We start from the raw sequence: 20,204 nt of genomic DNA, 5'->3' as shown, positions 1-20,204 counted from the left end.
TTGTGGCTAGGGCGGAGGCGCGGTCGTTGCTTCGTATGGCGATCATTCTTTTTTCGCGAAACCTTCTCTTCGTTGGCCATGCCCAACGTGGTCATTGATCAAGCGACTATCGGGTCGAGACTTCGGGTACGAGATGGCAATACCCAATATCAGGCCACATCGTGGCTTTCTTCAGTGTCGTGCCTGAGACGATGTCACCTAGTAAATCCGGGGCTAGGAAAAAAAGAGCCCACGGCCACCGCGCCTCGGAAGCTGTGACGACTGAGTCCTGGCGAGCACGAGGCGGACGAGATAGGTCACAGTGAGCCTTGACAGCCCCATCAAATGCTACCGTATCAGACAAGGCGCCTTCGAAGCATGCCTGTCAATAACTTCTGCTTCGGAGATTTCCGCCTTGTGCTGGGACCAAGCCGCCGGAAGCCGTCGAGCAGTGAAACGCAAAGTCATAAACAACTGCCGTGAATCTTCATTTACTAGTAGGCTGCCGAGCTTCTCATCGCCGATGAGACCCGTCGTGTTCCTGTTTAAAGGGAACGGGCCTTTCAGTCGATGAATGAGTCAAGGTCTCGGAGGGAAATAAGGTAAGGCGGGGACGACGAAACGGGTTGCGATGCCAGATATTTTTGTGCGGATACAACTGACTTCGTCACTGACGAGCGGTTGAAACATCTTTTTGGGAAGGAATTGAGGCGATACTAGCTCAGTGACCCCGGCAGAAGATCGCCAGCATCAAGAACGCGCCTAAGCACGGCCGCAGTGACCATTGCGTTCGAGACCGCGATCTAGGCTCATTGGCAATTCTAATCTGCCCTTGAGTGGAATAGTGCAAGAAATCGGCAACTTCACTAACAGCCGGATGTTGAATTGCGAAATGCCGCAGGGTGTGAATGACGACAGGGGAGACGGAGGTGAGGATAGTAAAGGCATTCCGTGCGTGCGAGTGCGAGTGAGAGGCAAAGGACCCCAACGAGAAAGAGTAGAAAGAATTCGGTCCATGGTAAAGGACTTCAACGTGGGGGGAATTGGTGTTGGTGGAAGACACATTCAATAGTGTCTCACAGAATCACCCAAAACCGCTAAGTGTTCATACTTTGCAGAAAAACGAAGGCTCTTGATTCGTTTCGTTCTGCCGTTCCCACACGGCACGACCATGATGTAAAAGCGGAAGGTTCGTGACCAGAATGGTTTGGCTCGCGACCAGGTGATTCAGGTTGAGAGAAAAAGCAACGAGAAAAAGAGCTTGGAGGAGACGTGTCCTGACAGTTCATTGGCAGCAGCACCTGAACACCCGCGGATGTCTCAGTCCACCCATACAGGGCCGCCAGCAGGGACAAGAAGGGATCTCCTGCAAAGATGGCCAGATCCGGCAATGCCCTGTATGATTCTGCTCGATCTTGCCTCGTATTGTGACTTCGATCTCAAACAATAGTGTTCGGCTGGAAAGCTATTTGTTCCCCGGTGGCGACGGGAATAGAGGGCAAAAATGGCATCTGGTGAGCGTCAGCGAGATCTCAGTGAAACGGTGGAATGGGTTTCGAGAAGCGATAGAAAGACGTATTGTTTGCAGTGTTTCTCGTATACGACGTTTCCTCGGTCCTGCGCCTGCCAAAGACTGGATGTAGATCGCCAGCCATCCAATTGTGCCGTAAATCTCCCAATGAAAGGTGTACGGTTCCCGTGATCATACGACGGCGCACCTCGGTCGATCTGGACAACCGAGCTTCAGAGGAAAAAGCAAGCAAACGTCTCCCAGATTAAGTCGTCTAGGTTTGCGGACGGCCCCAACGTCGTAAGGCTGAACAGCGGGAGCTAAGCACATTGTCAGACTGGTCTGGTGCTAGGCACCTTTTCTTTCTGATCAGCCAAAGAAACTGGCAGTCGGAATATTAACATAACCGCTGTACCCGTGGGGTCGGTACCCGTCGTGACAGGTGGCATATATTCTGCCCTGTGACTGAATTGAAGATTCGTTGTACTGATAGACACGTGCCGCTGCTACACATGAGTAATCTCGAGACTTACAACTTCCCTATGGATTATGGGTGAAATCCCGGCCTGTCTTGAAGCACGCGCTAGAACGACGGCGAGGATCATGAGCGGGCGCACAGTAAGCTAGAGGGCCTTCGCGATTGGTGCAACAGCCAGGTTTGATTCATTCGTTGTAGCATTGGCCGTTGGTTCGCAATAAGAAAAGGACCCGGGAAGAAAACAGGGAGGATCATGGCCACGGTCTGATTCCGAGAGGCGCCAACCATTGAAGTGCGACGGCCAAAAACTTGTCGGTAACGTTGTGCGACGTATGACGAGATACTCCAGACTTATTGCCAGTCACCACGATCAATCGCCGGGGTTGAGGAAACGAGGTTCGGGGTTTGCTGACTGACACGCTGTTGGAGCGGCCAGCAGTTTGAATTATGTGAAGTGTGGCGCTGTCGAGAGGGTCGGGGACTGAAAAAACGAAGCGTGTCGCCAGCGTCACACGTAAAACCAAGAGACGGTTCCGAAGATTACTGCCGTAGAATCGGATCTCAACGTCTGCGTCTACTTGTGAGTATAGTGCGCCTAACTTCGTCCGCCCCTTTGCATCAGAACCAAGAGCCGTGGACGCGATTTGTTGAGACGCAGGCTTAACAAGATCAATGGGAGCTTCATGTTGTCATTGCCACTCGGCTGGCGCTAAACATGGCAAAACAGGTAACGAAAGGATGCAATCCTGTCAAGCAGGTGAGATGGTGAAACCACACAAATGAACGTTGTATTCCACGAATGGAAAATGCTCTCCAACGGTCGTAAGATTCAGAGTGTGGACGTTCCAGTCTAACGCCTGCTGCCGTTCCTCGGCCGAAAGGCTAGGTACAGTTTGATCTCTTCTCGGGAGTCGAGAATGGCTTCCCGCACTGTAAAGGAACGGTCCATTCTCGTGTGAAGTGATTCATGAGCCGTTTCTTGTTGGAAGCGTCTTGCCAGAGATCCGGCCGTGCGTACGTCCGCAGTCTTGAAGTCGCGCAAGTCGACGTCACCTCAACGGCCGGGCATAGCGCCGTTTCTGTACCAGATTTCCGTTGGCTTGCGGCGTGGGGTTGTTTCAACGGGCGAGCAATCGACTACGGGCTCTTTCTGGCCTGATCTCGTTGCCGAGACCTGGGAAGAGCATGGGGCTACCTGTCTCGCCAACCACTCTAATCTCCTTACCGGGAGGGCCCTGAGTGTGTTAACCACATGGCCGGGAAGCGGGGTTGATGACCTCTTCGGGCGCTAGACAATTTCTTTTCCAACTTCTGACACTACCGACGAGACGCTGGTAGCTGGAAATGCACCAGAGCATGCTGATGACTGGAGTCGATATGCCGATAGACCATAGTTGTGCCCCAGGAGTCGGACCATTTTGTCGCGAAGAGAGCCGCCGCCTCCTGTGTTTGGCTACCGTCGCCCGAGAGCTGGGGTTCGATATTATTGCCGATGCAGTCACTCTCACCGGTCAGGCTCCATATCCCCTTAGCCCCGTTCGATCCGAAGGGTGAGTGGTATTGTTCGTGACATTTTGTTTGCCGGACGAAAATGCGAGATGATGGTGCGCGCGCGTGTGTGTGTGGATTGCGTGGCAGACCGATCTCCAGATCAGACGATCGCACCATGAGCCAAGCCTAATTGGCATGTCAGAGCCAGATCCTAGGGAACTGGTGACGAGGGCCGGGTGCATCGCATCTAGTCCGCGCTTCATCCCGATAGTGCTGCTTCTTGCTTGAGATATTCGATGAATCTACGTACGTCGATGATCCAGGCCCCAGTATGCGGCGTCGCGCACCGGCCAGCTTGGGCTTGGGGCGGTGGTTGCGATGAAGAATTTCCGCCCAACTTCACTGGTTCGCGGATGCTTAGCCACTCATGAAGAGACGATGACAACATGGTAGTTGCGCCTTTTCACCCAGTGTTGATTGGAAACAGCTGTCGTGCATCCGTATTGTTCCAACCTCGCATCGGCCGACCTGAGTTGATCTCAAGGCCGTCCGCCATCCTGCGAGGTGCATTCGCCTGTTGTATGCAGTATGGTGGAGGCTTATAGGCAACGATCTTCGCGCCAGGATCTTTGGGCTTCGACGTAACCACACGGCTTATGGTTGCATGGGCAGTCACCGATTGCAGGGACGGCAGATCATCAACTGACCAGTATGAACGTATTTTGCTGGTGTGAACGAACGATCGAGTGATGGTGAAATGCCACCCTACCCAGGTATCAGCGCATCGAAGACGGCGGCATATTGATGAAATGATGAAGTGAGGGTTCCATGGAAGGGTCGGGTCTTTCAGATCCTACTGCGGACGGGGTAGCAGTGGTGGCCTCGCTTCGACTTGTGGTTGGGGTGAGCATGTCGTCTGGCCCATGAGCTGAAGCCACATGGTGAGTCGTGAGCTAGCTGCTATCGCCTCGGACTCGGGACGTGCCACCGTGCCTGACACATCCTTGAGTAGCGCTAAGCAGCAATGCATTCCTGTTTTGTTTTCACCCAAGAAATCGGGGTGGACGGACTGAACCGCAAAGTGCGGCCGCACTTTGAAAGCCCGGTTTGGCCACAACTCATCACATGCTGCAGATGTACGCCTGCAAAGCACCTCGGAGCAGGAGCAATGGACGGAGATTTTGACGACAAGCTGTCGAAACTTATCAAAATGACGGAACGTCGACGGCCACTACTCTACTCCATCAGTATTGTGGGTGGCTGCATATGTCAACTGCAATGTGACTTTGAATAGCGGCCCGGCATATCGACCCAAGGTCGGTGAGGCGGCACTCCTGGGTCGTGAGTATAGCAGCCAGTTACCTGCGCCAGGATTCGAGAATGGGGATCTGCATATGAAGCTAGAAAACAAACATGAGCATGATCTGACATACCCGGCGGCAGCAACGCAAATGGGTCGCGTCGAGGTGAGGTCCTGGGGTGTTTGGCCGGTACTGAGCTGCCGTCGAATCTTGGACCACCAGCTCGAAGACAGGACTGGGTCTGCAGGAGATTTTGATGCTCGTAATACTGGAGTCAATGTCGCTTTCATGTGGTTTTCATGAGAAACCCTTCGCACTCCGGCGTGGTTAAAGATCACAGTAAATCGACGAACCCGCGCCACGGGAGACTGGATGCTGGATCGTGACTCTTTGGGTACCTGAGGAGTACATCAAGATCCCGCATGCAAACCCATGTCGAAACAGCGGAAACGGCCCAGTCAAAGAATTGAGATGTGATGTTTTGATAGCGATGGCCGGATCTGGCGCATGTCCTAATAAAGCGGAGCGAGGCAGAAGATGATGGCAGTTGTGATTTGCTCATAAGCTGGAGACGGCTTCCTGAAGAGGCAGTAGCTCCGATTAGGAACGGTTGGATTGAAGTGCCCGTATCGAGCGGAAAGTCAATCGTGAACCGCGCCAGTGTAGCCTGCCAGGGAGTGACTTGGACCAGGGCTGATGTTTTATATCGAGTGGTGGTAAGCCTGCATGCGATCGTGAGAAACGCGCAAGATCCCGCGCGAGAGACGCCGAGGTGTCAGCAAACGATCTCAGTGGGTGGCCAGTGGACGCAACGCTCACCGAAGTGGCCGCGAACATCGTACCCGTGTGCCAGACGGTTTGGTTCCGCTTCTTGCAGACGAGATGGCCAACGGTGGCGGCGACAACGGTTAATGCAGAGGGGAGAAAGGGGGTGTAGGCACATTGCGCGACAGAAAGAGAGCCACTGGTCGAGCAAGGCTGCCGAAAGGAGATGTGCTTGCTGGATTGGGCGACGTCGTGCCCACGGCGGGTTACAAAGAGGATTGCAAGGGGGGCTGTCTGAATGTGCATCGTCGATCTCATCTTGGTTGGTCGTAGGTACGCGGCAAGACCAGGGCAAAGGTAACTTGGCAGGAAGCAAGCGGCATGAATCCTGCAGATGAAGTCAAGATGCGGTAAGGAGATCAGAGAGGCGATGGACCAGGGTGTGGCGTGGATGTGTTGGGGTGCTCGCTGCTCGCTTTTCCAACACGCCCCCTTCTCCGGCCTTCACTACCCGCAGATGCAGACGGCAGACAGTACGTCCGTTGCGACGCCAGGCTTGAAGCAATGTCGAGTCGCAATAGGCTCTTGCTACCTCGTTGGCGTGGGTGCAATTATCGCGGCATTTCGGATTCTCGAGTGAAACGGGCATCCCTCCTAGTCTGACGTATTTTGAAATCTCAGCTCGGAATCGCAACATCCAGTGATATAGAATAGTTGAGGCTCAGGCCGAAAATAGATTGCGACGATACGATAATGAGGAGCAGGAGGAGAATGAGACGAATATGGGGGTCCGTGTGGGCTAAAGCGCGATTCTGTATGCGTATGTACTCCGTGCAGATGACTGGACAGACAACGAGTACATTGCAGTTTGTTTGCCTGTCAAAGACTCGGCTATGGTTGTCTCATTGTATCCGTACATACGGATACGCATAATGCTGTTGATTGTCATGCCGGAGTCGACAGTGACCGCCGGACGTGTGCCTTTTTTCTGCTCGCTTGTTAAGGACGCGTGGATAGAGAGTCAAAGCTGGAGATGGTGGCCCGCTTCATCGAACCCCGCTGGTGAGGTACGAATAGGCGCAGACGATGATCGGTTTGATGTTCCGTGACCCTTGGTAATAGCACCAGCAGGGCAGCACTGAGAAGGATTATCGAAACTTCGATCGTGGAGAGGGGGTGTGGGTGGGTGATTGGCAAGTTGGGTTGAGCCCACACGAATAGTGTATTCGTAGGTATGTATTCGGGAGCCACAAGGAGCATCTGCCTGAGCAGCGAGGTGTGCTGTGTGAGCCTGGCTAGGAGGAGTCAAGGACTGAGCCCTGGACCGTGAGTGAGGAGTACAGAGCCCAGGGACTCCCGTCGAGAGGAGAGGCCACCAACGAGTGCTCGGCCGTTTCAACTCTGAACTCTTTCGAGAAGGAAAAGTGGAGAGAAGAAGGGCAAGCGAGATCCCAAGGATCCCAAGGATTCCAAGGGGACGTCGGGAAAACGCCATTTTGGCACCCGCCGCAGCTGTCAAATGACGGGAACTCTCCACTATGCAGGGAACTAACACAAGCACCCGGTGGAAGCGCAAGGTACGAGGGACTTGTGGCATGTGCTGCGAGGGTCGACTGCCACTGGTACCGGAGACCTAATCAGGCTATTATTCGTGCCCCGGCCTTGTCAGAAACTTTCAACGGTTCAAAGTAGAGTTACTTCCAAGCTCCACGTGCAGGTGTACATACCTACCTCGACAGCCCACGCTCACCAGCCCAGGCCAGGGAACCTTGGAAGGGAGTGGGCAATGTCCAAAAAGGCGAGAAGGAGGAGGGGGAGGCAGGCGAAGCATCAAAGCACCTCTCCGTTACCAGCACCAACCTTGTCTGTTCATCTGTCTACACGAGACGAGCGGAAGCCAGTAAAGTTAACTTGATATATGGTGGATCTGGAGAGGAGGCGGTAAGGCGAGTCCGAATGGAATCCACTTGTCAATTATGGTATTGGCTATTGACGACTTGGGTAGGTGTATCCGTACGGGGTTATACTATCCGGAGTCCAGACTCTGAATCTCGTGAGATCTAGGGGCAGATTGAGCTCAGATGGTGTCCGTACCTTTTGTTAGAAGCATACCAAACAGTCTTTGGCCTCGAATGTCACTCCTCTGTCGTTGGCGTGAGGGTTTCCAACGGTAGCTTCTGGGCACTGGGCAGTAACTCATGTTAATGTACCCGCCAGCAGTACCCCCATGCTTCACTTTGACTCCGACCGCATCCTGGCCATGTTGTCTCTCTCCGTCTCTCTTTCTGTCTCTCTCTTTCAGGCTCTCGGCTCAGAAATCAGAATGGGCCGCCGGCCCCGCCGAAACCCTCGTGGTGTACACTAGCAGGCCCGAGACGTCACGGACATTTGACATCGTCCTTGAACTCGATTCTGTCAAGATCAATCGACCCGACTAGCGGCTACCCCCCATGATGTGATGATTTCAAAGAGAAAGTAAACCAATCCTGGTTGATAGTGATAGTCAGCGACAAGGGATCGGCATGAACAGAACAAGTGGAGATGGCCTTCTCTTTTCCTTCTCGCCTGCTTCCACCACGCGAGGCTCGGGCGCGAGGACCGCAATTCAAATCTTTCCGGTGGATGCATATCCGTTCGAATCCATAGACGATGGCACGGCGACGAAATCGGAGGGTACGGCACAGGTACTTTCCTGTCTCCCATGCAAAACGACCTTCAGGGACAGGGTGGCATGGATAGCACAGCGCGGGACACGCTGTCCGAGGCCGTGGCGGGTCCAAAATCATGAACTTTCTTAGATTGGGGGGATCCTATCGATGGGGGGACAGATGCAATCCGCTGAAGCCTGAACGGTCTCTGGAGTGGACCGAAGACGCCTGGCCTGGAGGCAGGAGAAATAGAGAGAAGAATGAGTTCGGGGCCCTGCCCTGCCCTGCCTGCTTCGACGAGCTGCAGTCTGCACCTGTGAAACCACGGGTCCATCGTTCCATCGCCGCCAGTGGGAATTAAATCTGGCTTTGGCACCGCGGGTCCCGCATCGGAGAGAACAGCCCCGCCATGCTTGGACTGATTGTGTTAATCTCAATGGAGCGACGATCTTTCTGACACCGCACCGTGTCGCTGACACATTGAAACTCAATAGCAGAAGCCCTCCCCGACGGAGCAGTCCTATCAATGTCATTTTGTGCATGGCATAAGGAGCACTCAAAGAGTTATAAGTCGTAGCCGGGTATCACACGAGCGGCTGCCGACGACAAGGTTACCATTCCGTACCTTGCCTTGATTTTTTTGTAGCTGCTTGTTTGGACCATGATCGCATAACCTGCATATAGTGCTACTGTTGGATTTCTGGCATGATGCAGGTCTTGGAGGTCGGCGTATAGTCTCTGCCGGTGACTTTGAAGACTGCCCTGTGCTATTTCCAATTTGCACGAGGTCAGTGAGGCGTTGCGAGCCACCGGTGTATCTTCTGGGATTTGCGGCCCCAAAGCTTCATTTCTAAAGCAACCAAGAGTAGCCGAGGTTGCCAGATATCTTTCAGCGAAAACATGTGAGGTCATCATCCTAGATTTTGTACGTGGACCTAGCACTAGGGTGCACTATAGAGATTTCAATAGAGCCCCTCCCGGAGTGGGATCCGTTGATTTACTTTCTCTTTGTACTATGAATTCGTAAACGAATTGAAAGTTGTGCGGAGCACCATTGCGGTAAATAGCCAGGCTTTGGCTAGGTAAGCGAGCGTTATACGTGCCTCTGCACAAGCATTATGGAGTGTATTTGTGTGATCTCTGGCGGGGTCAAGTACGACGCCGAGCAAGGCAAATGGCCGTTTGGTCGTACATCCGGCCGCATCAACAGAAGCCTTGCCAATGAGTTAGCTTTGCCCACTAACCATCTCTTCAATAGTTTGCAGCAGTCTGCCTCGAAGCCTCGCGGAACAAGATATGTTGTCAACCGCGTGCGGGCGTCTATGACCATCATAAAAGGCTGCTCTTCGCATAGTCTAGGGTTGTCTCGACATCTTTCGTCTCCTGCGTTGCACCCAGCGTCAGTTATCACCCGAAGGTGCCCTGTCGGAATCGATCGTCCTGGCTTAAATCAGCCACATCCACCCTTGAGACTCCAGTGCGAAGGCGTCTTCCTCGTTCAAGCTGGGGGAGAAACAAGCAGCCCCCAGCACCGAACAGCAGTGGCCGGAGACGTACGAACAATATTTGTAGGCTCTACAAAGTTTTGTGCTAAACAGTAAGTAAGTGGAAGATGTATTCGACGTCAGGTTTTGCCGGCTCGACAAGAGCTGCAGCCCGGGGAGTATCCATGTCCTTTCTCGCGTGGCCGGGCATCTGACCTCGTCCACTATTCGGAATGACACCTCGCGTATCCCGGCATCAAAAAGATCCACCAAGCTGTTGGACTTGCCTTGGTACGTAGCCTCGACGGTCGTTATTGTTGTCTTATTTTTGCGAAAAGCGACCTCTGAGTCAGCTAAGCATTGTTCGCCAGGCAGGCAAAAGTCCATCCGAGAGTATCACAAGGAGGCTTACAGATGGATGATCACCTGTGCATATTTTATTCAGTGTTTACATCAGATTACCTCTTCACAGCATCTGACGGAGATATTCAGGTGCGGCTATTACTCCGTTGCGCACAGGCGATTATTCCAGACGCGATAATGGGGGGCCTGGAACAGGTAGAAGGAACATGGTGCTGGCAACGTAACAACTATATCCCAGTGCAGCCAGGGTATGTGAAACCTGACATTGACACTCCATGTCAAAACTTAGGTCTGTTCAACTGTTGTCGTGCCAGGTACGAATATGTTTGGTATTATGATGTCGACAGGTCCCGGTTGTTCTTCAGCTTGATGATCCTTTGACATTTCGGTCTCAAGATGACGATGGTTAGATCAACAGCGGTTGCTCGCCCACGGAATAGCAATGGACCTCGGCGTTCTGCGAAAAAAAAAAAAAAAAAGAAAGAAAAAAAACCACAATTCGCCACTTGGTTCAAAATCCGCCTGTGCACCGCGTAGTGTTGCCGATCACGACTGGCCGTTCAGAGTGGCCCTCTGTGACGCGCTGTTAGTGATAGATCACCCTCTCGTGATCATTGCTAGCCCTTTGGGTGGGCAGCCCGAGCCCCAGAAACAGAGGGTTAGGTATTGAGCGTTGTGTACCACGCCAGTCATCTTTGTTCCATTCCGTCGAGACTTGAGGATGGTCGAGCCAACACAGGTTGCCATGTAAGACGCGGTGCGGATACTAAGAGTCTGGCTGAGACGTAGATCTCTGGCGGTTGCAGATCTAGTGAACTAGAAATGACAAGAAGCCGAGGACCCTTCGTCATTCAGGTCGCGACGCTTGTATTTCGTTGGGCATCAGTGCTCAAGTACAAGAGTTGGCTCCTTTGGTGAGCAATTGCCGAACGCCAACATGGCCCCCAAGAATCGCTGCAGATGCGGATACTTAGACAGCTTTTAATCAAAAGAGGCTTGAGAGGCTTGAGATGAGACCTGTAGATCCTGCAACTCTTTCGTGGGTGCATTTGAGTTTATGGAGCCGAAACATCAGAAAGCTGGAATTCAGAATGGTAATGATCGACGCCAATACGCGACTGGCTTGCAGGCATGTTGTCCGAAAACTGTGCATGCAAATTACGTCTCCAGGGGTCGATATTGGTAGTGTACAGAGTACGTAGTCGTCAGTTCAGAGAGGCTGACCGATATTCTATCAGTCTAGTGTCAGGTCGGCGGCACGGATGAGGTACACAGAAATAGAGTAGCACTCTTGCTGTCTCTTCGTACAAAGTCAGAATATCCATCGGCTGCAGTGCCTCCGGGGTGCCAGGTGCTAACGACGTGCCAGCTTAGCAACTAGACGAAGCACTGACTTTTGAGCCGCACGTATCAAGCGAGCTAGATCTGTAGTATCTTGGTTGTCAGATCCGATTAATATAAGCAAGCCGGTGCGAGCTCTGCTAAAAGCCTAGCGGGCCCAGCCTTTGATCCGCCATCGCAGCAGTCGGCTACTCTTTGGAATAACAACGAATAAATGCTCGTGGGCTACGGGTACGACTAGAAAATTGCTGGGGTGTATGCAAACTTAGGCGGCAGAACGGCAGGGCTGTAGATTCCATGCTCGAAGAGCGCTCGTCACCATTGGGTGGGCAAGACATGATACGATTCAGCATCCCAATCGACTGGAAGGAGGGGCCGTAGGTGGAGAGACGATTTTGTGGTTGACTGGCCGAGTTGAATGGCTTTAGTATCCCCGTTCGTCGCGGATGCACCGAGACGGGGCCAGGCGATGCGCTAAGAACCGTTCAGGAAGGACCCCTGATTTCTATAGACAACGTTGGTCCCAAAAGCCCAGCGAAGTTGGCGAAGTGGGTGGGTAATTGGCGAAAATCTAGCCGACGATGGGTATCCGTACGAAGTGTATCGTGCATGATTACCCGCACACTCGTTGAACCTTAGGGAGGTACGGGTACCGGTAGATGGTCAATTTGGGCGCTAGGTCGCCGCCTTTTCAAGGTGAATACGAGACGTGAAGATGCAACGAGATAACTGAGCGCGACGAGGTGGTGCTGAGCCTTCATTGGCTTGCAATGCGAGTCGATATGGCCGGACCGGAAAGAGCCAAGCAGGCCGATATAATGGCCGCATGCCGGCGAGCTGCGTTGAGGTTTTGACAGTGTTCCGCGAGGTAGGAATAACCGACGGCTACTTATCCTTAGCCGCGACGCAATTCATGGTATGACAGTCGCGGACCAGCCTGATCCAAGGGGAGACGCAATTGACGTTCTCCGAAGAGCTCGGCTTGATGCTTGGTGGATGGTAGCAAAGCATCGCCGATGAAGAGCCCAACGCAGTTCACGGCCACATCTCGAGACGATGAACGGATACTCAATCCGCCAGTAATGTCTTGTCCAGGTCCGAGAAAACTCATTCTGTTAGGGACGATTTGGTGTGGTGCCACGATCAGCACTATCGTGAGTTGGAGGTCTGTAGGGCTTGACGTTGGCATGCCCAATTCTAGCTTTTTCTGTTCTCTATCAGTGTATCGTGGAGAAGAGCAAGGGGCTTGCCTGGTAAGGGTTCGAGTATCCGCAGCCTCCAGGCCTCTGGCAACTCGGGAAGAAGGGCGACAGGAGTGGCAAAGCCTGGGATTGCTCTGACATCTGCAAGAAGTCGAGCTGTTACGCCAGATGAAGACCAGGATGAAAAGGGTTGGGGCATAGTGAATACAGCAGGTCAGCAATAGAAATGTGCAGTACGACCAATCATAAAGCGACATGCCGCTGGTCAATGTGAACTATCACAAGGCGAATTCTTGCAACCAGATTTTCGGGGTGAAAATCTGACAGGCTAAGTTGGACTGCGCGAGATGATGGGGTGGGCAGGGGGTATTGCAGGAGGGAGTATCCGTACGAACTCCCAAAAGACCCTCGGTCAACGACCGCCAGTGAGCAGTCCTCCAAGCCTGGGTGGGAGGAGGTGTTGCCGCGTTGGTAGAAGAGACATGGGCATGATATGACGTACGGGGGTGTGGTGGTGGATATGAGCTTTCGATGGTGTCTTGATGGATGGCCGATGGATGGATGGTGGCCTGAAGGGTATCCGTACCGGTACTGCAGAGGACCGTGAGGACGGTGTGCCTGGGACCCGATACCAACATCGGTGACCAACATGGGTTCGCGGCTACTCGGACAGCGGTGCAATTTGATGTCAAGGGTTCGGTCGGATGGATTTTCTGCCCAGTTCCTCCGGGACCCTGACAAGGACAGGAACCAAGAGCGACGAAAACCAAAAAAGGTAAATGATGTGACGGGCGTGCAACAGAGCAAGCCATGACGGCTGATGGACAGGGACAGCGGTTGGAGGAAGTTGGAGAAAGCTGCTGCTAAACGGATGTCAGCCAAAGGGGATGACGAAAGAGAGTTGAAGGATTGAATACCGGTGGTTGGCCAGGGGCATGCAGGCGGAGAGAGAGAGAGAGAGAGAGACACACACACACACCACAGAGAGAAAGAGGAAGATGAGGTGGGAAAAAACCAAAAGAGAGGGGAAAAAACAAGGAAAGTGGATACTCTGAAAAGGTGGATAGGAAGCTCCCATGAACGACGGGGAGTGCACGCTGCGTGACTGCACAACGTTTGGTCACTTTGGTGGGTGCGTATCTGGGAGAAGCTCGGATGGATCTGGATTACCTAAGAGAAGGGGCCCCATCTTATCCGATTTCTAATGGGTCTTCCCATTGGATCTTTGTGGAATTCCCGCCCAAGGCCACAAGGCAGCAGGGAAGGGCGTGGGTTCGATGGACAGGCGGGCGGCTTCCTCCCGTCGATTCGATTCGATGGTCACCTCACCCTTCATTTTCAGTTTCGGGCACTGGGCTCTTTTACTCAGATACCTCACTGTGAATGAACTGGGTCGTTGTGAGTGGAGTCCATCAAGTGAGCCGGGGCACCTCAGTAAATCAGTACTGGATGGGATGAAGCAATGGTTTTCATTGCTCATCGGCATACTCCGTACGATGTATCACTCTCGGATTTTCATTGGCGAGCCTGGACTACTCCGAAATAATAAGGTACATGGCAAACTTCCCAAGTCAAGTTGTGTTCGGGAACTCAAGGTTCCAAGGTTTCCACCTCGGGTTCTTTGGGAGGATACTCGCTCGACCTTACAAGGCTTCAAACAGGTGGGCTACAGCACGTGGCCATAGTAGGGAACTCCAGCGCTGTCTACTCCGTACCTTACCTCCCTTCTGCCCAGATCGCGTCCAAGGTACGATTTACGGATACTTCCCTGGTTCCGGCTTGCAGTCCATCATAATTCTCCCCTTCATCCTTCCAACTGTTTCGAGTGCTCTTTTACGCTCCCCTTGCCGTCTGTGGCCATTGCGACCAAGTGGGAGGACACGCCCCTTCCTTATCACATGGCCAGAGCGTGTTCCTTCCCTCCAGATACTTATCCAATCCTTTCCTTCCTCTGAAAGAAAGTTCGGGACGGCGACGCATCGGCGCGGTCCATAATTGGGCCGAGAGATGACAGACTGAAGCCTTGGAGCCTTAGCTTCTTAGCGTGGCTGCCTGAGAAGCTGGGAATATGTGAAGCCGAAAAAAACCTATCCCGACGTCAGTCCAGTCGGGTTCGGACCTAGGTCCGGGCCCTCTATCCCATCAACACACTTCCCCATTGCATGCGATTCGCTTGCCAGTCAATTACCCTTTGTTTCATTGCTTGGCAGAGAAGAGTCCATCATCACCTGTCACATCCAGCTCAGCCAGCAGCAGGCCTTGTATCTATACACATGCCCGTGGCGATCATTTGGAATAGTAGCGTGCTGCATCCTACCAAGCACAAGCCATAGCTCTAGAGAGCTCCGAGAAGCTCTGAGCAGCCGTGGGCAGCTTCGAAGCTTTGGCCGTCTCACTGATCGATCCCCTCTTCGAGTCTCATTTGAAAAAAGGGCGACACCGGATACCTTGGAAAGTGAAAAGAGATCCATCTGGAGACGTATACCTGCCACCATCCTTGCAAATCACCCAACGACAGCCCCTGGTCACAGACATCTGACATTCGAAATGTGCCGCCCCGGTACGGATACCTCGCCCATCCATCAGGCTCATGCTGCTGCCAACATCACCAGGACAGGGTGCTCTGAGGGATCACACGGGCTACCTGGTGCTCGAGCTTCCGGCGCCGAATCCTTGACACTTCCCAGCGCCAGTTGTCTCCCCTCCTCGAGTCTTTCCCCACTCCCCGTTTATCGGCTTCCTCACGAATGAACCCTTGACCTGCTCGACTGGATGCCTCCATATCTTGGGGCCGTCACAGTGAACAGAGTCTCTGTCGTCGAGGGTCGTCCAAGGATTGTCAACGACAGTCACTGCCAGCTTCGTGACATCGCTAAGAGGAAGATGGATCAAGCATGGGTGGAAAGAAATGAAGGCACGGAGAGACAAAGCACAGTTTCCATCTCACGCCACTGTCTGGCACCCACCCGGCAATCGAGACGTTGCTTCTGTCACGTTCTTCACCGACGGCATCACAGTATCCGCAATGGGTTGGCCATATCGACGTTTCTGATTCTTGGTCAATCTTGCGCCCTCGATCTCTTCGTTGCCAGGCTTTACGCAAACCGATATAGCCTGGTGCAATCACTATGTATCTTACCAAGAAGATACGGAACGCTATCAATAGACCTTTGATCGAAGCCCAACTCAGACCGCTGATAGCATCCTTCAGCTCATCGCTACTGTCACTTCGTCGGGTCAACACTGCCAGCGTTGCCGCAACCCAGCGCAATTCCAAGGGCCAAGAGCGACTGGCAAACTTAACGCTGATGCCGACGCTATTGTCGCTGGTGACTGGAAGGTGTTCCGCTGCAGTTCCCCCCCAGTCATCACCGATCATGATCCCAGCGAGCCCCCCTGCCCAGCCGCAGGACCCCCTCAACAGCCAATCTGCGATCCAGCCGTGACAGCGGGCCAATTATCGTGGGGCGCCTCCCCTACGCTGCAAAAAGTCGTACCATTTTCTCTTCGTCATCAGATATTGGCATGTCCGTACTCGACTGGAAGGGCACTTGTTCGCAGTCGAGACTATGGGTGGGTGCTGAGAGCCTGGAACTCGGAACTCTTTAGAGATTCAGTGCTCCCAATGAGGAGTTGGCCGACTGTGCGTCCTAAACTCTGAATAAGCTGAAGCTGAGTCCAGGGAAGAGTGCCTGGCGAGCCCTTGGCCGATCTTTTGGCTGCCGCACGGCGCTATGAGAACTTCCTGACGCCTCTCGGAGTAATGTCTCCAACGTTTGATGTCAAGCCAGTCTGCATCTATCGCAACCAACTGAGAGTACCAGTTCGCGGCTTACACATAGACACTCTCGCCTCGTACTACGTTGTCCCGTCCCTCGGCAAGGAAGCCTCAGGATGGTGGCTCGAGTCGCCTAGGCTCACTGAGACCGCACGGAACGGAACAAATCCCAAGAGGTGAAGCTCCGAATGCAGGCCATCTGCACATCAGTCAATCAATCGAGCTTCAGTCGCCGCCAATCTAGATGCTAAAACTTCCCCCCTTCCTCTCACCCCGGGCCGTCGACTGGATGGATACCTTGACAATACGATGCGTTACCTGACTCCCCCGGGCCCCCTGTCTGCTCTGACTGGTACATGCACACGCATCTCCCTCTGGCCCCAGGCGGTCCAGTCCAACACACCGCACATCTGGTCCCCCGGGCATCAATTCCATGCCCTCCCCCCACAACCCCAAGAACACTTACCTTACTGCGTAGGGAAGGGATCTGGTCCATCAGGAGCAAAGGGAACATGGACGTTCCGCCGTTGAGGCACTGTACCGAAAGCCTCCTGTGATGATCCCCCCCTGTTGCCGCGCAGGTACCTCTGTACTTTATCATAAATGTATGCGAAATATACGTCCACTCAGAAATCATACCCAGCCCTGAGTGAGTGCCAGTCCGTCGCTGGTCTCATAATACCTCTGTCATTTCCTCCCATAATTCGCACAACCGCGTTTCCTCTCTCCCCCTTCTTCCCTTTTCTTCCTGCTCCTCTTCCTCTCACACATCCATCAAAATCCCTTCTACCTCGACACATCGAAAGACTCGAATCCCCCCCTTCACCGCATCGAGTCTAACCATCCCCAATCCACATTTTTTGTGCCAAACTCTCAAGGCACAAATCGGCAGACACCAGCCGGTGATAAACCCTCCCGCGCTTAGACAGGCGATCTCTCATCACATTTTATCCACCGACTCATCTGGTTCAACTTGCCGGACGACGATAGAGGCACAAGCGCCGCCATATGAGCCACGGCTTCTCATCGACGTACGAACATACATCTGTCTCTTCAGCACTTTGTTGAAGGGCGCCCGCTTCACCAGGCACTAGACCGGCACCACAAAGCATCGGCATCGAAAAGCAATTCAGAACTTCCCACCGGTCCAGGTTCACGGTATCTTCGCGAGCCCACGCCCCCCTCCTTGAGTCTCACTCCCAGAACCAGTTGAAATTAGCACACTCGGACTAGTCTCGACGAGGGATTCTGACAGTGTGTCTTGGAAGAAATATTCCAAAAGCCGCCACAAAGAGCAGCGTGGTAACTTGACCAACGCTAGGCGGCTTTTCTTTCTCAGCTCCGGATCTTTCGACACACCCAACTGGAGCCAGCATCATCCCCGATCCATCGCCCCCCTTCCTTTTCTACCCCCTTTTCATCACACGCCCCCCCAAACCGAAGCCCAAGAGAAAGATACATGCGGTGACCTTCCCGTCCCGCCACCACGCATACCACACGCGCCCGATAGCTTGATCAGATCTTGCCTACCGGGTACCCAGCTGGAGAGAGAGAGGTTCGACTAACCTAACCTAACTTCGTCTTCTCGTCCCAGGCCAAGCCACACCACACCACACCTTACCACCACACACTCTGTCTTTGGTTGGTTTGGTTTCGCTCGCCCATCTTTCACTCTTGCACTCTTCCACTCGTCTCTGTAACCCTTCTTCCCTGCCCGGTTTTTATTCTTACATGACTCTGAGCCTCCCACCTTGGACCGTTTCTCCTATCATCTCCACCCATCTGCACCAAACTTCACCGGACTCCCGTCTTGACACCGACTTCACGAACTAAGGCTCACTCTCGTCCCCTCACGCCTTGGTCGAGTCAGATGTACAGAGACTTATATTCGCATCTGGGGTTTTAATCACCATTCATCTGTTCTCCCGGCAAACCCGCTATGGAAGCGGGCGGATCTGGTACTAGGCAAAGGTAGGTTCGATTCTACTCGACACCCCCCCCCCCCCCTTCTGGCTCTGGCCTTCATTTGGTTCCCACGTCCTGTCCCCAGACCCAAGTATTGATCAGACCTTTTAAACAGCCGTCCACCTTCTGCCATCAACCCTGATCGCTTTAAACCTCGTCATCTCCCACCCAGAGAGCCTCTCGATAATAGACATTACCGCGACGGCCCCGCCATGGCGACCGCAGCCCTTATTAGCCCGAGCTCCCATTACGGTCCTCCCTCGTCCTTCTCTTCCGGATACCAACACCACCCAGCTCCAGGACCAAGCATCGCAGGCATGATTTCGCCGATTGAACCTCGACGACCATCAGACGAGTCGGAGACTCCTCATCGACAGTCGCTCCCTTCGCTCTCAGAGGTCATCTCTGGTGCGAAGCCCAGTCCTTACCCCCCTTCTCAGGGTTCCAGCATGTCGGGCTCTCAAAGTTTCCCCTCGCCCTTTGCACCTGGACCTCCAAGGTCTTACGCCGAGTCGACGGACAAGAACTCGCCTCGACCTCCTGTTCCTGCTTCGACCTTCGCGCCGAGGCAAGATGCTCTCCCGGTCATCTCAGATCCCCCGAGACCTCCATTCGCAGGTCGACCGCCTGCGCCATTGGGCGGGTTCTCTGGACCTCAACCGAGCCCTCCTCTCGAACATGAGCATATGCGCGATATGCGCGAGAGCGACGCGCGTGCCGCCGAGAACGCTGGCCCGTACGCTCAACATTCCATTCCACCTCCGCCGACGATATATCCGCATCCTCAACATCCCCAGCATCCGGGCCAGCTTCCGCCAGGACAAGTCCCGTTGCCTGGGTATCCTGTCTCTCCGCGTCACGCTGGTCCACCTCCCCCTTTCCCCTACGAGGCCCAGCGCCCGATAGCTCACAGAGAAGACCCCGAATATGGCCCTGCGCGGGTCAGGACACACCTCGACGCGTGGGGGTATCAGGATTGTTTTTCTAGAGTGAGTGGCCCCGCTAAAAACTTTTGTCCGTCAAGCTTACCAATAAGTTCACTCAGATTGGTTCAGCAACAAGAACGATCTTTAACTTCGCCGAGGCCTATGGCAAGATTGCCGCGGAACAACAGGGCGCTCATCATCCACTGCACGATCGACTCCCCACCGAGCAAGAATTGAACGAGATGATTGACAATGTGGAGTACATCCGGAACTCCCTGGATTCGGTGCGACAGGTTGTGAAGGAAAGCAATGAACGTGTACGGGCGGCTGGAAAACAGAAGGGCTACGATGATGAAGATACCCCCATGTACGACGGTATGAACAAGACCTATGGCATCACCGAAGTCAAGAAGCGTAGGGGGGTAAGTTTTGTCAATCATGCGGTTGTTCTGTCGGAGAAACAGAGTGCTGACCTACTGGAACAGAGAGCTGCACCTCCTGGAAGATGCCATAGCTGCAACCGAATCGATACCCCGGAATGGCGCCGAGGCCCTGATGGTGCACGCACACTTTGCAACGCATGTGGACTGCATTATGCAAAACTGGAGCGGAAGCGCCAACTCGAGGCTCGACAAATCCGACCTAAGCCCTCTGATGAGAGAAGCTGAAAGCGGCTTGTTTTATCAAGGGAACCCGAGATACAAAGTACATATACGGACGAGCTCTACCTTCATCGGCCGGTCTACAACCAGTCTGACCCGACGATCGGCCTGGTCCGCGCCATTACACAAACACACATATACACACATAACAGATACCCCCCTACTGCCTAACGGCTTATTATCCATCCAGCAGCGCCTGCACTGCTTTATCTTCATGCAATTAGCAACAAACTGGCTACACCTACTTTACCTCAACTTTTCTTTTTCAATACCCGGCATCGACTTCATCTTTGAATGTATATATCCTGCTC

General features: G+C 53.5%; 5 protein-coding genes across 5 annotated transcripts; 3 read left to right on the top strand and 2 right to left on the bottom strand.

Annotated features, from left to right (window-relative positions):
• Positions 1-327: 327 nt before the first annotated feature.
• On the bottom strand, positions 328-5,842 carry CLUP02_10468 (uncharacterized protein; the record flags this gene model as incomplete). Its single annotated transcript, XM_049289444.1, has 20 exons — positions 328-539; positions 603-649; positions 709-782; positions 842-1,054; positions 1,091-1,256; positions 1,315-1,374; positions 1,522-1,707; positions 1,778-1,809; positions 1,846-1,975; positions 2,229-2,646; positions 2,858-3,046; positions 3,106-3,202; positions 3,318-3,644; positions 3,769-3,917; positions 3,987-4,311; positions 4,351-4,689; positions 4,770-4,820; positions 4,892-5,042; positions 5,098-5,481; positions 5,544-5,842. The coding sequence occupies 20 exons, from the start codon at positions 5,840-5,842 to the stop codon at positions 328-330; spliced, it is 3,849 nt and encodes a 1,282-aa protein (XP_049146589.1).
• Positions 5,843-5,918: 76 nt separating this feature from the next.
• CLUP02_10467 (uncharacterized protein) lies at positions 5,919-11,400 on the top strand (the record flags this gene model as incomplete). The annotated part of the gene is made up of 24 exons (XM_049289443.1): positions 5,919-6,160; positions 6,234-6,316; positions 6,374-6,591; positions 6,647-6,706; positions 6,824-7,205; positions 7,278-7,525; positions 7,589-7,658; positions 7,717-7,786; positions 7,827-7,938; positions 8,028-8,291; positions 8,369-8,522; positions 8,667-8,708; positions 8,887-8,959; positions 9,287-9,589; positions 9,651-9,740; positions 9,801-9,947; positions 10,032-10,084; positions 10,149-10,239; positions 10,334-10,366; positions 10,557-10,648; positions 10,709-10,766; positions 10,840-10,933; positions 10,994-11,206; positions 11,263-11,400. 24 exons carry the CDS (start codon positions 5,919-5,921, stop codon positions 11,398-11,400), a joined length of 3,330 nt encoding a protein of 1,109 aa, XP_049146588.1.
• Positions 11,401-11,597: 197 nt separating this feature from the next.
• On the bottom strand, positions 11,598-14,048 carry CLUP02_10466 (uncharacterized protein; the record flags this gene model as incomplete). The annotated part of the gene is made up of 8 exons (XM_049289442.1): positions 11,598-11,646; positions 11,704-11,834; positions 12,014-12,197; positions 12,284-12,823; positions 12,888-13,422; positions 13,542-13,702; positions 13,813-13,950; positions 13,993-14,048. 8 exons carry the CDS (start codon positions 14,046-14,048, stop codon positions 11,598-11,600), a joined length of 1,794 nt encoding a protein of 597 aa, XP_049146587.1.
• Positions 14,049-15,470: 1,422 nt separating this feature from the next.
• Positions 15,471-16,008, top strand: CLUP02_10465 (uncharacterized protein; the record flags this gene model as incomplete). The annotated part of the gene is made up of 2 exons (XM_049289441.1): positions 15,471-15,606; positions 15,743-16,008. 2 exons carry the CDS (start codon positions 15,471-15,473, stop codon positions 16,006-16,008), a joined length of 402 nt encoding a protein of 133 aa, XP_049146586.1.
• A 2,271-nt stretch (positions 16,009-18,279) lies between these two features.
• CLUP02_10464 (GATA zinc finger) lies at positions 18,280-19,899 on the top strand (the record flags this gene model as incomplete). Its single annotated transcript, XM_049289440.1, has 3 exons — positions 18,280-18,311; positions 18,478-19,246; positions 19,330-19,899. The coding sequence occupies 3 exons, from the start codon at positions 18,280-18,282 to the stop codon at positions 19,897-19,899; spliced, it is 1,371 nt and encodes a 456-aa protein (XP_049146585.1).
• Between the last annotated feature and the right edge of the window lie 305 nt (positions 19,900-20,204).

This window comes from Colletotrichum lupini, chromosome 5, assembly GCF_023278565.1.
Source record: "Colletotrichum lupini chromosome 5, complete sequence".
Lineage (NCBI taxonomy): Eukaryota > Fungi > Ascomycota > Sordariomycetes > Glomerellales > Glomerellaceae > Colletotrichum > Colletotrichum lupini.
This window is presented reverse-complemented; position numbering and strand designations above follow the sequence as displayed.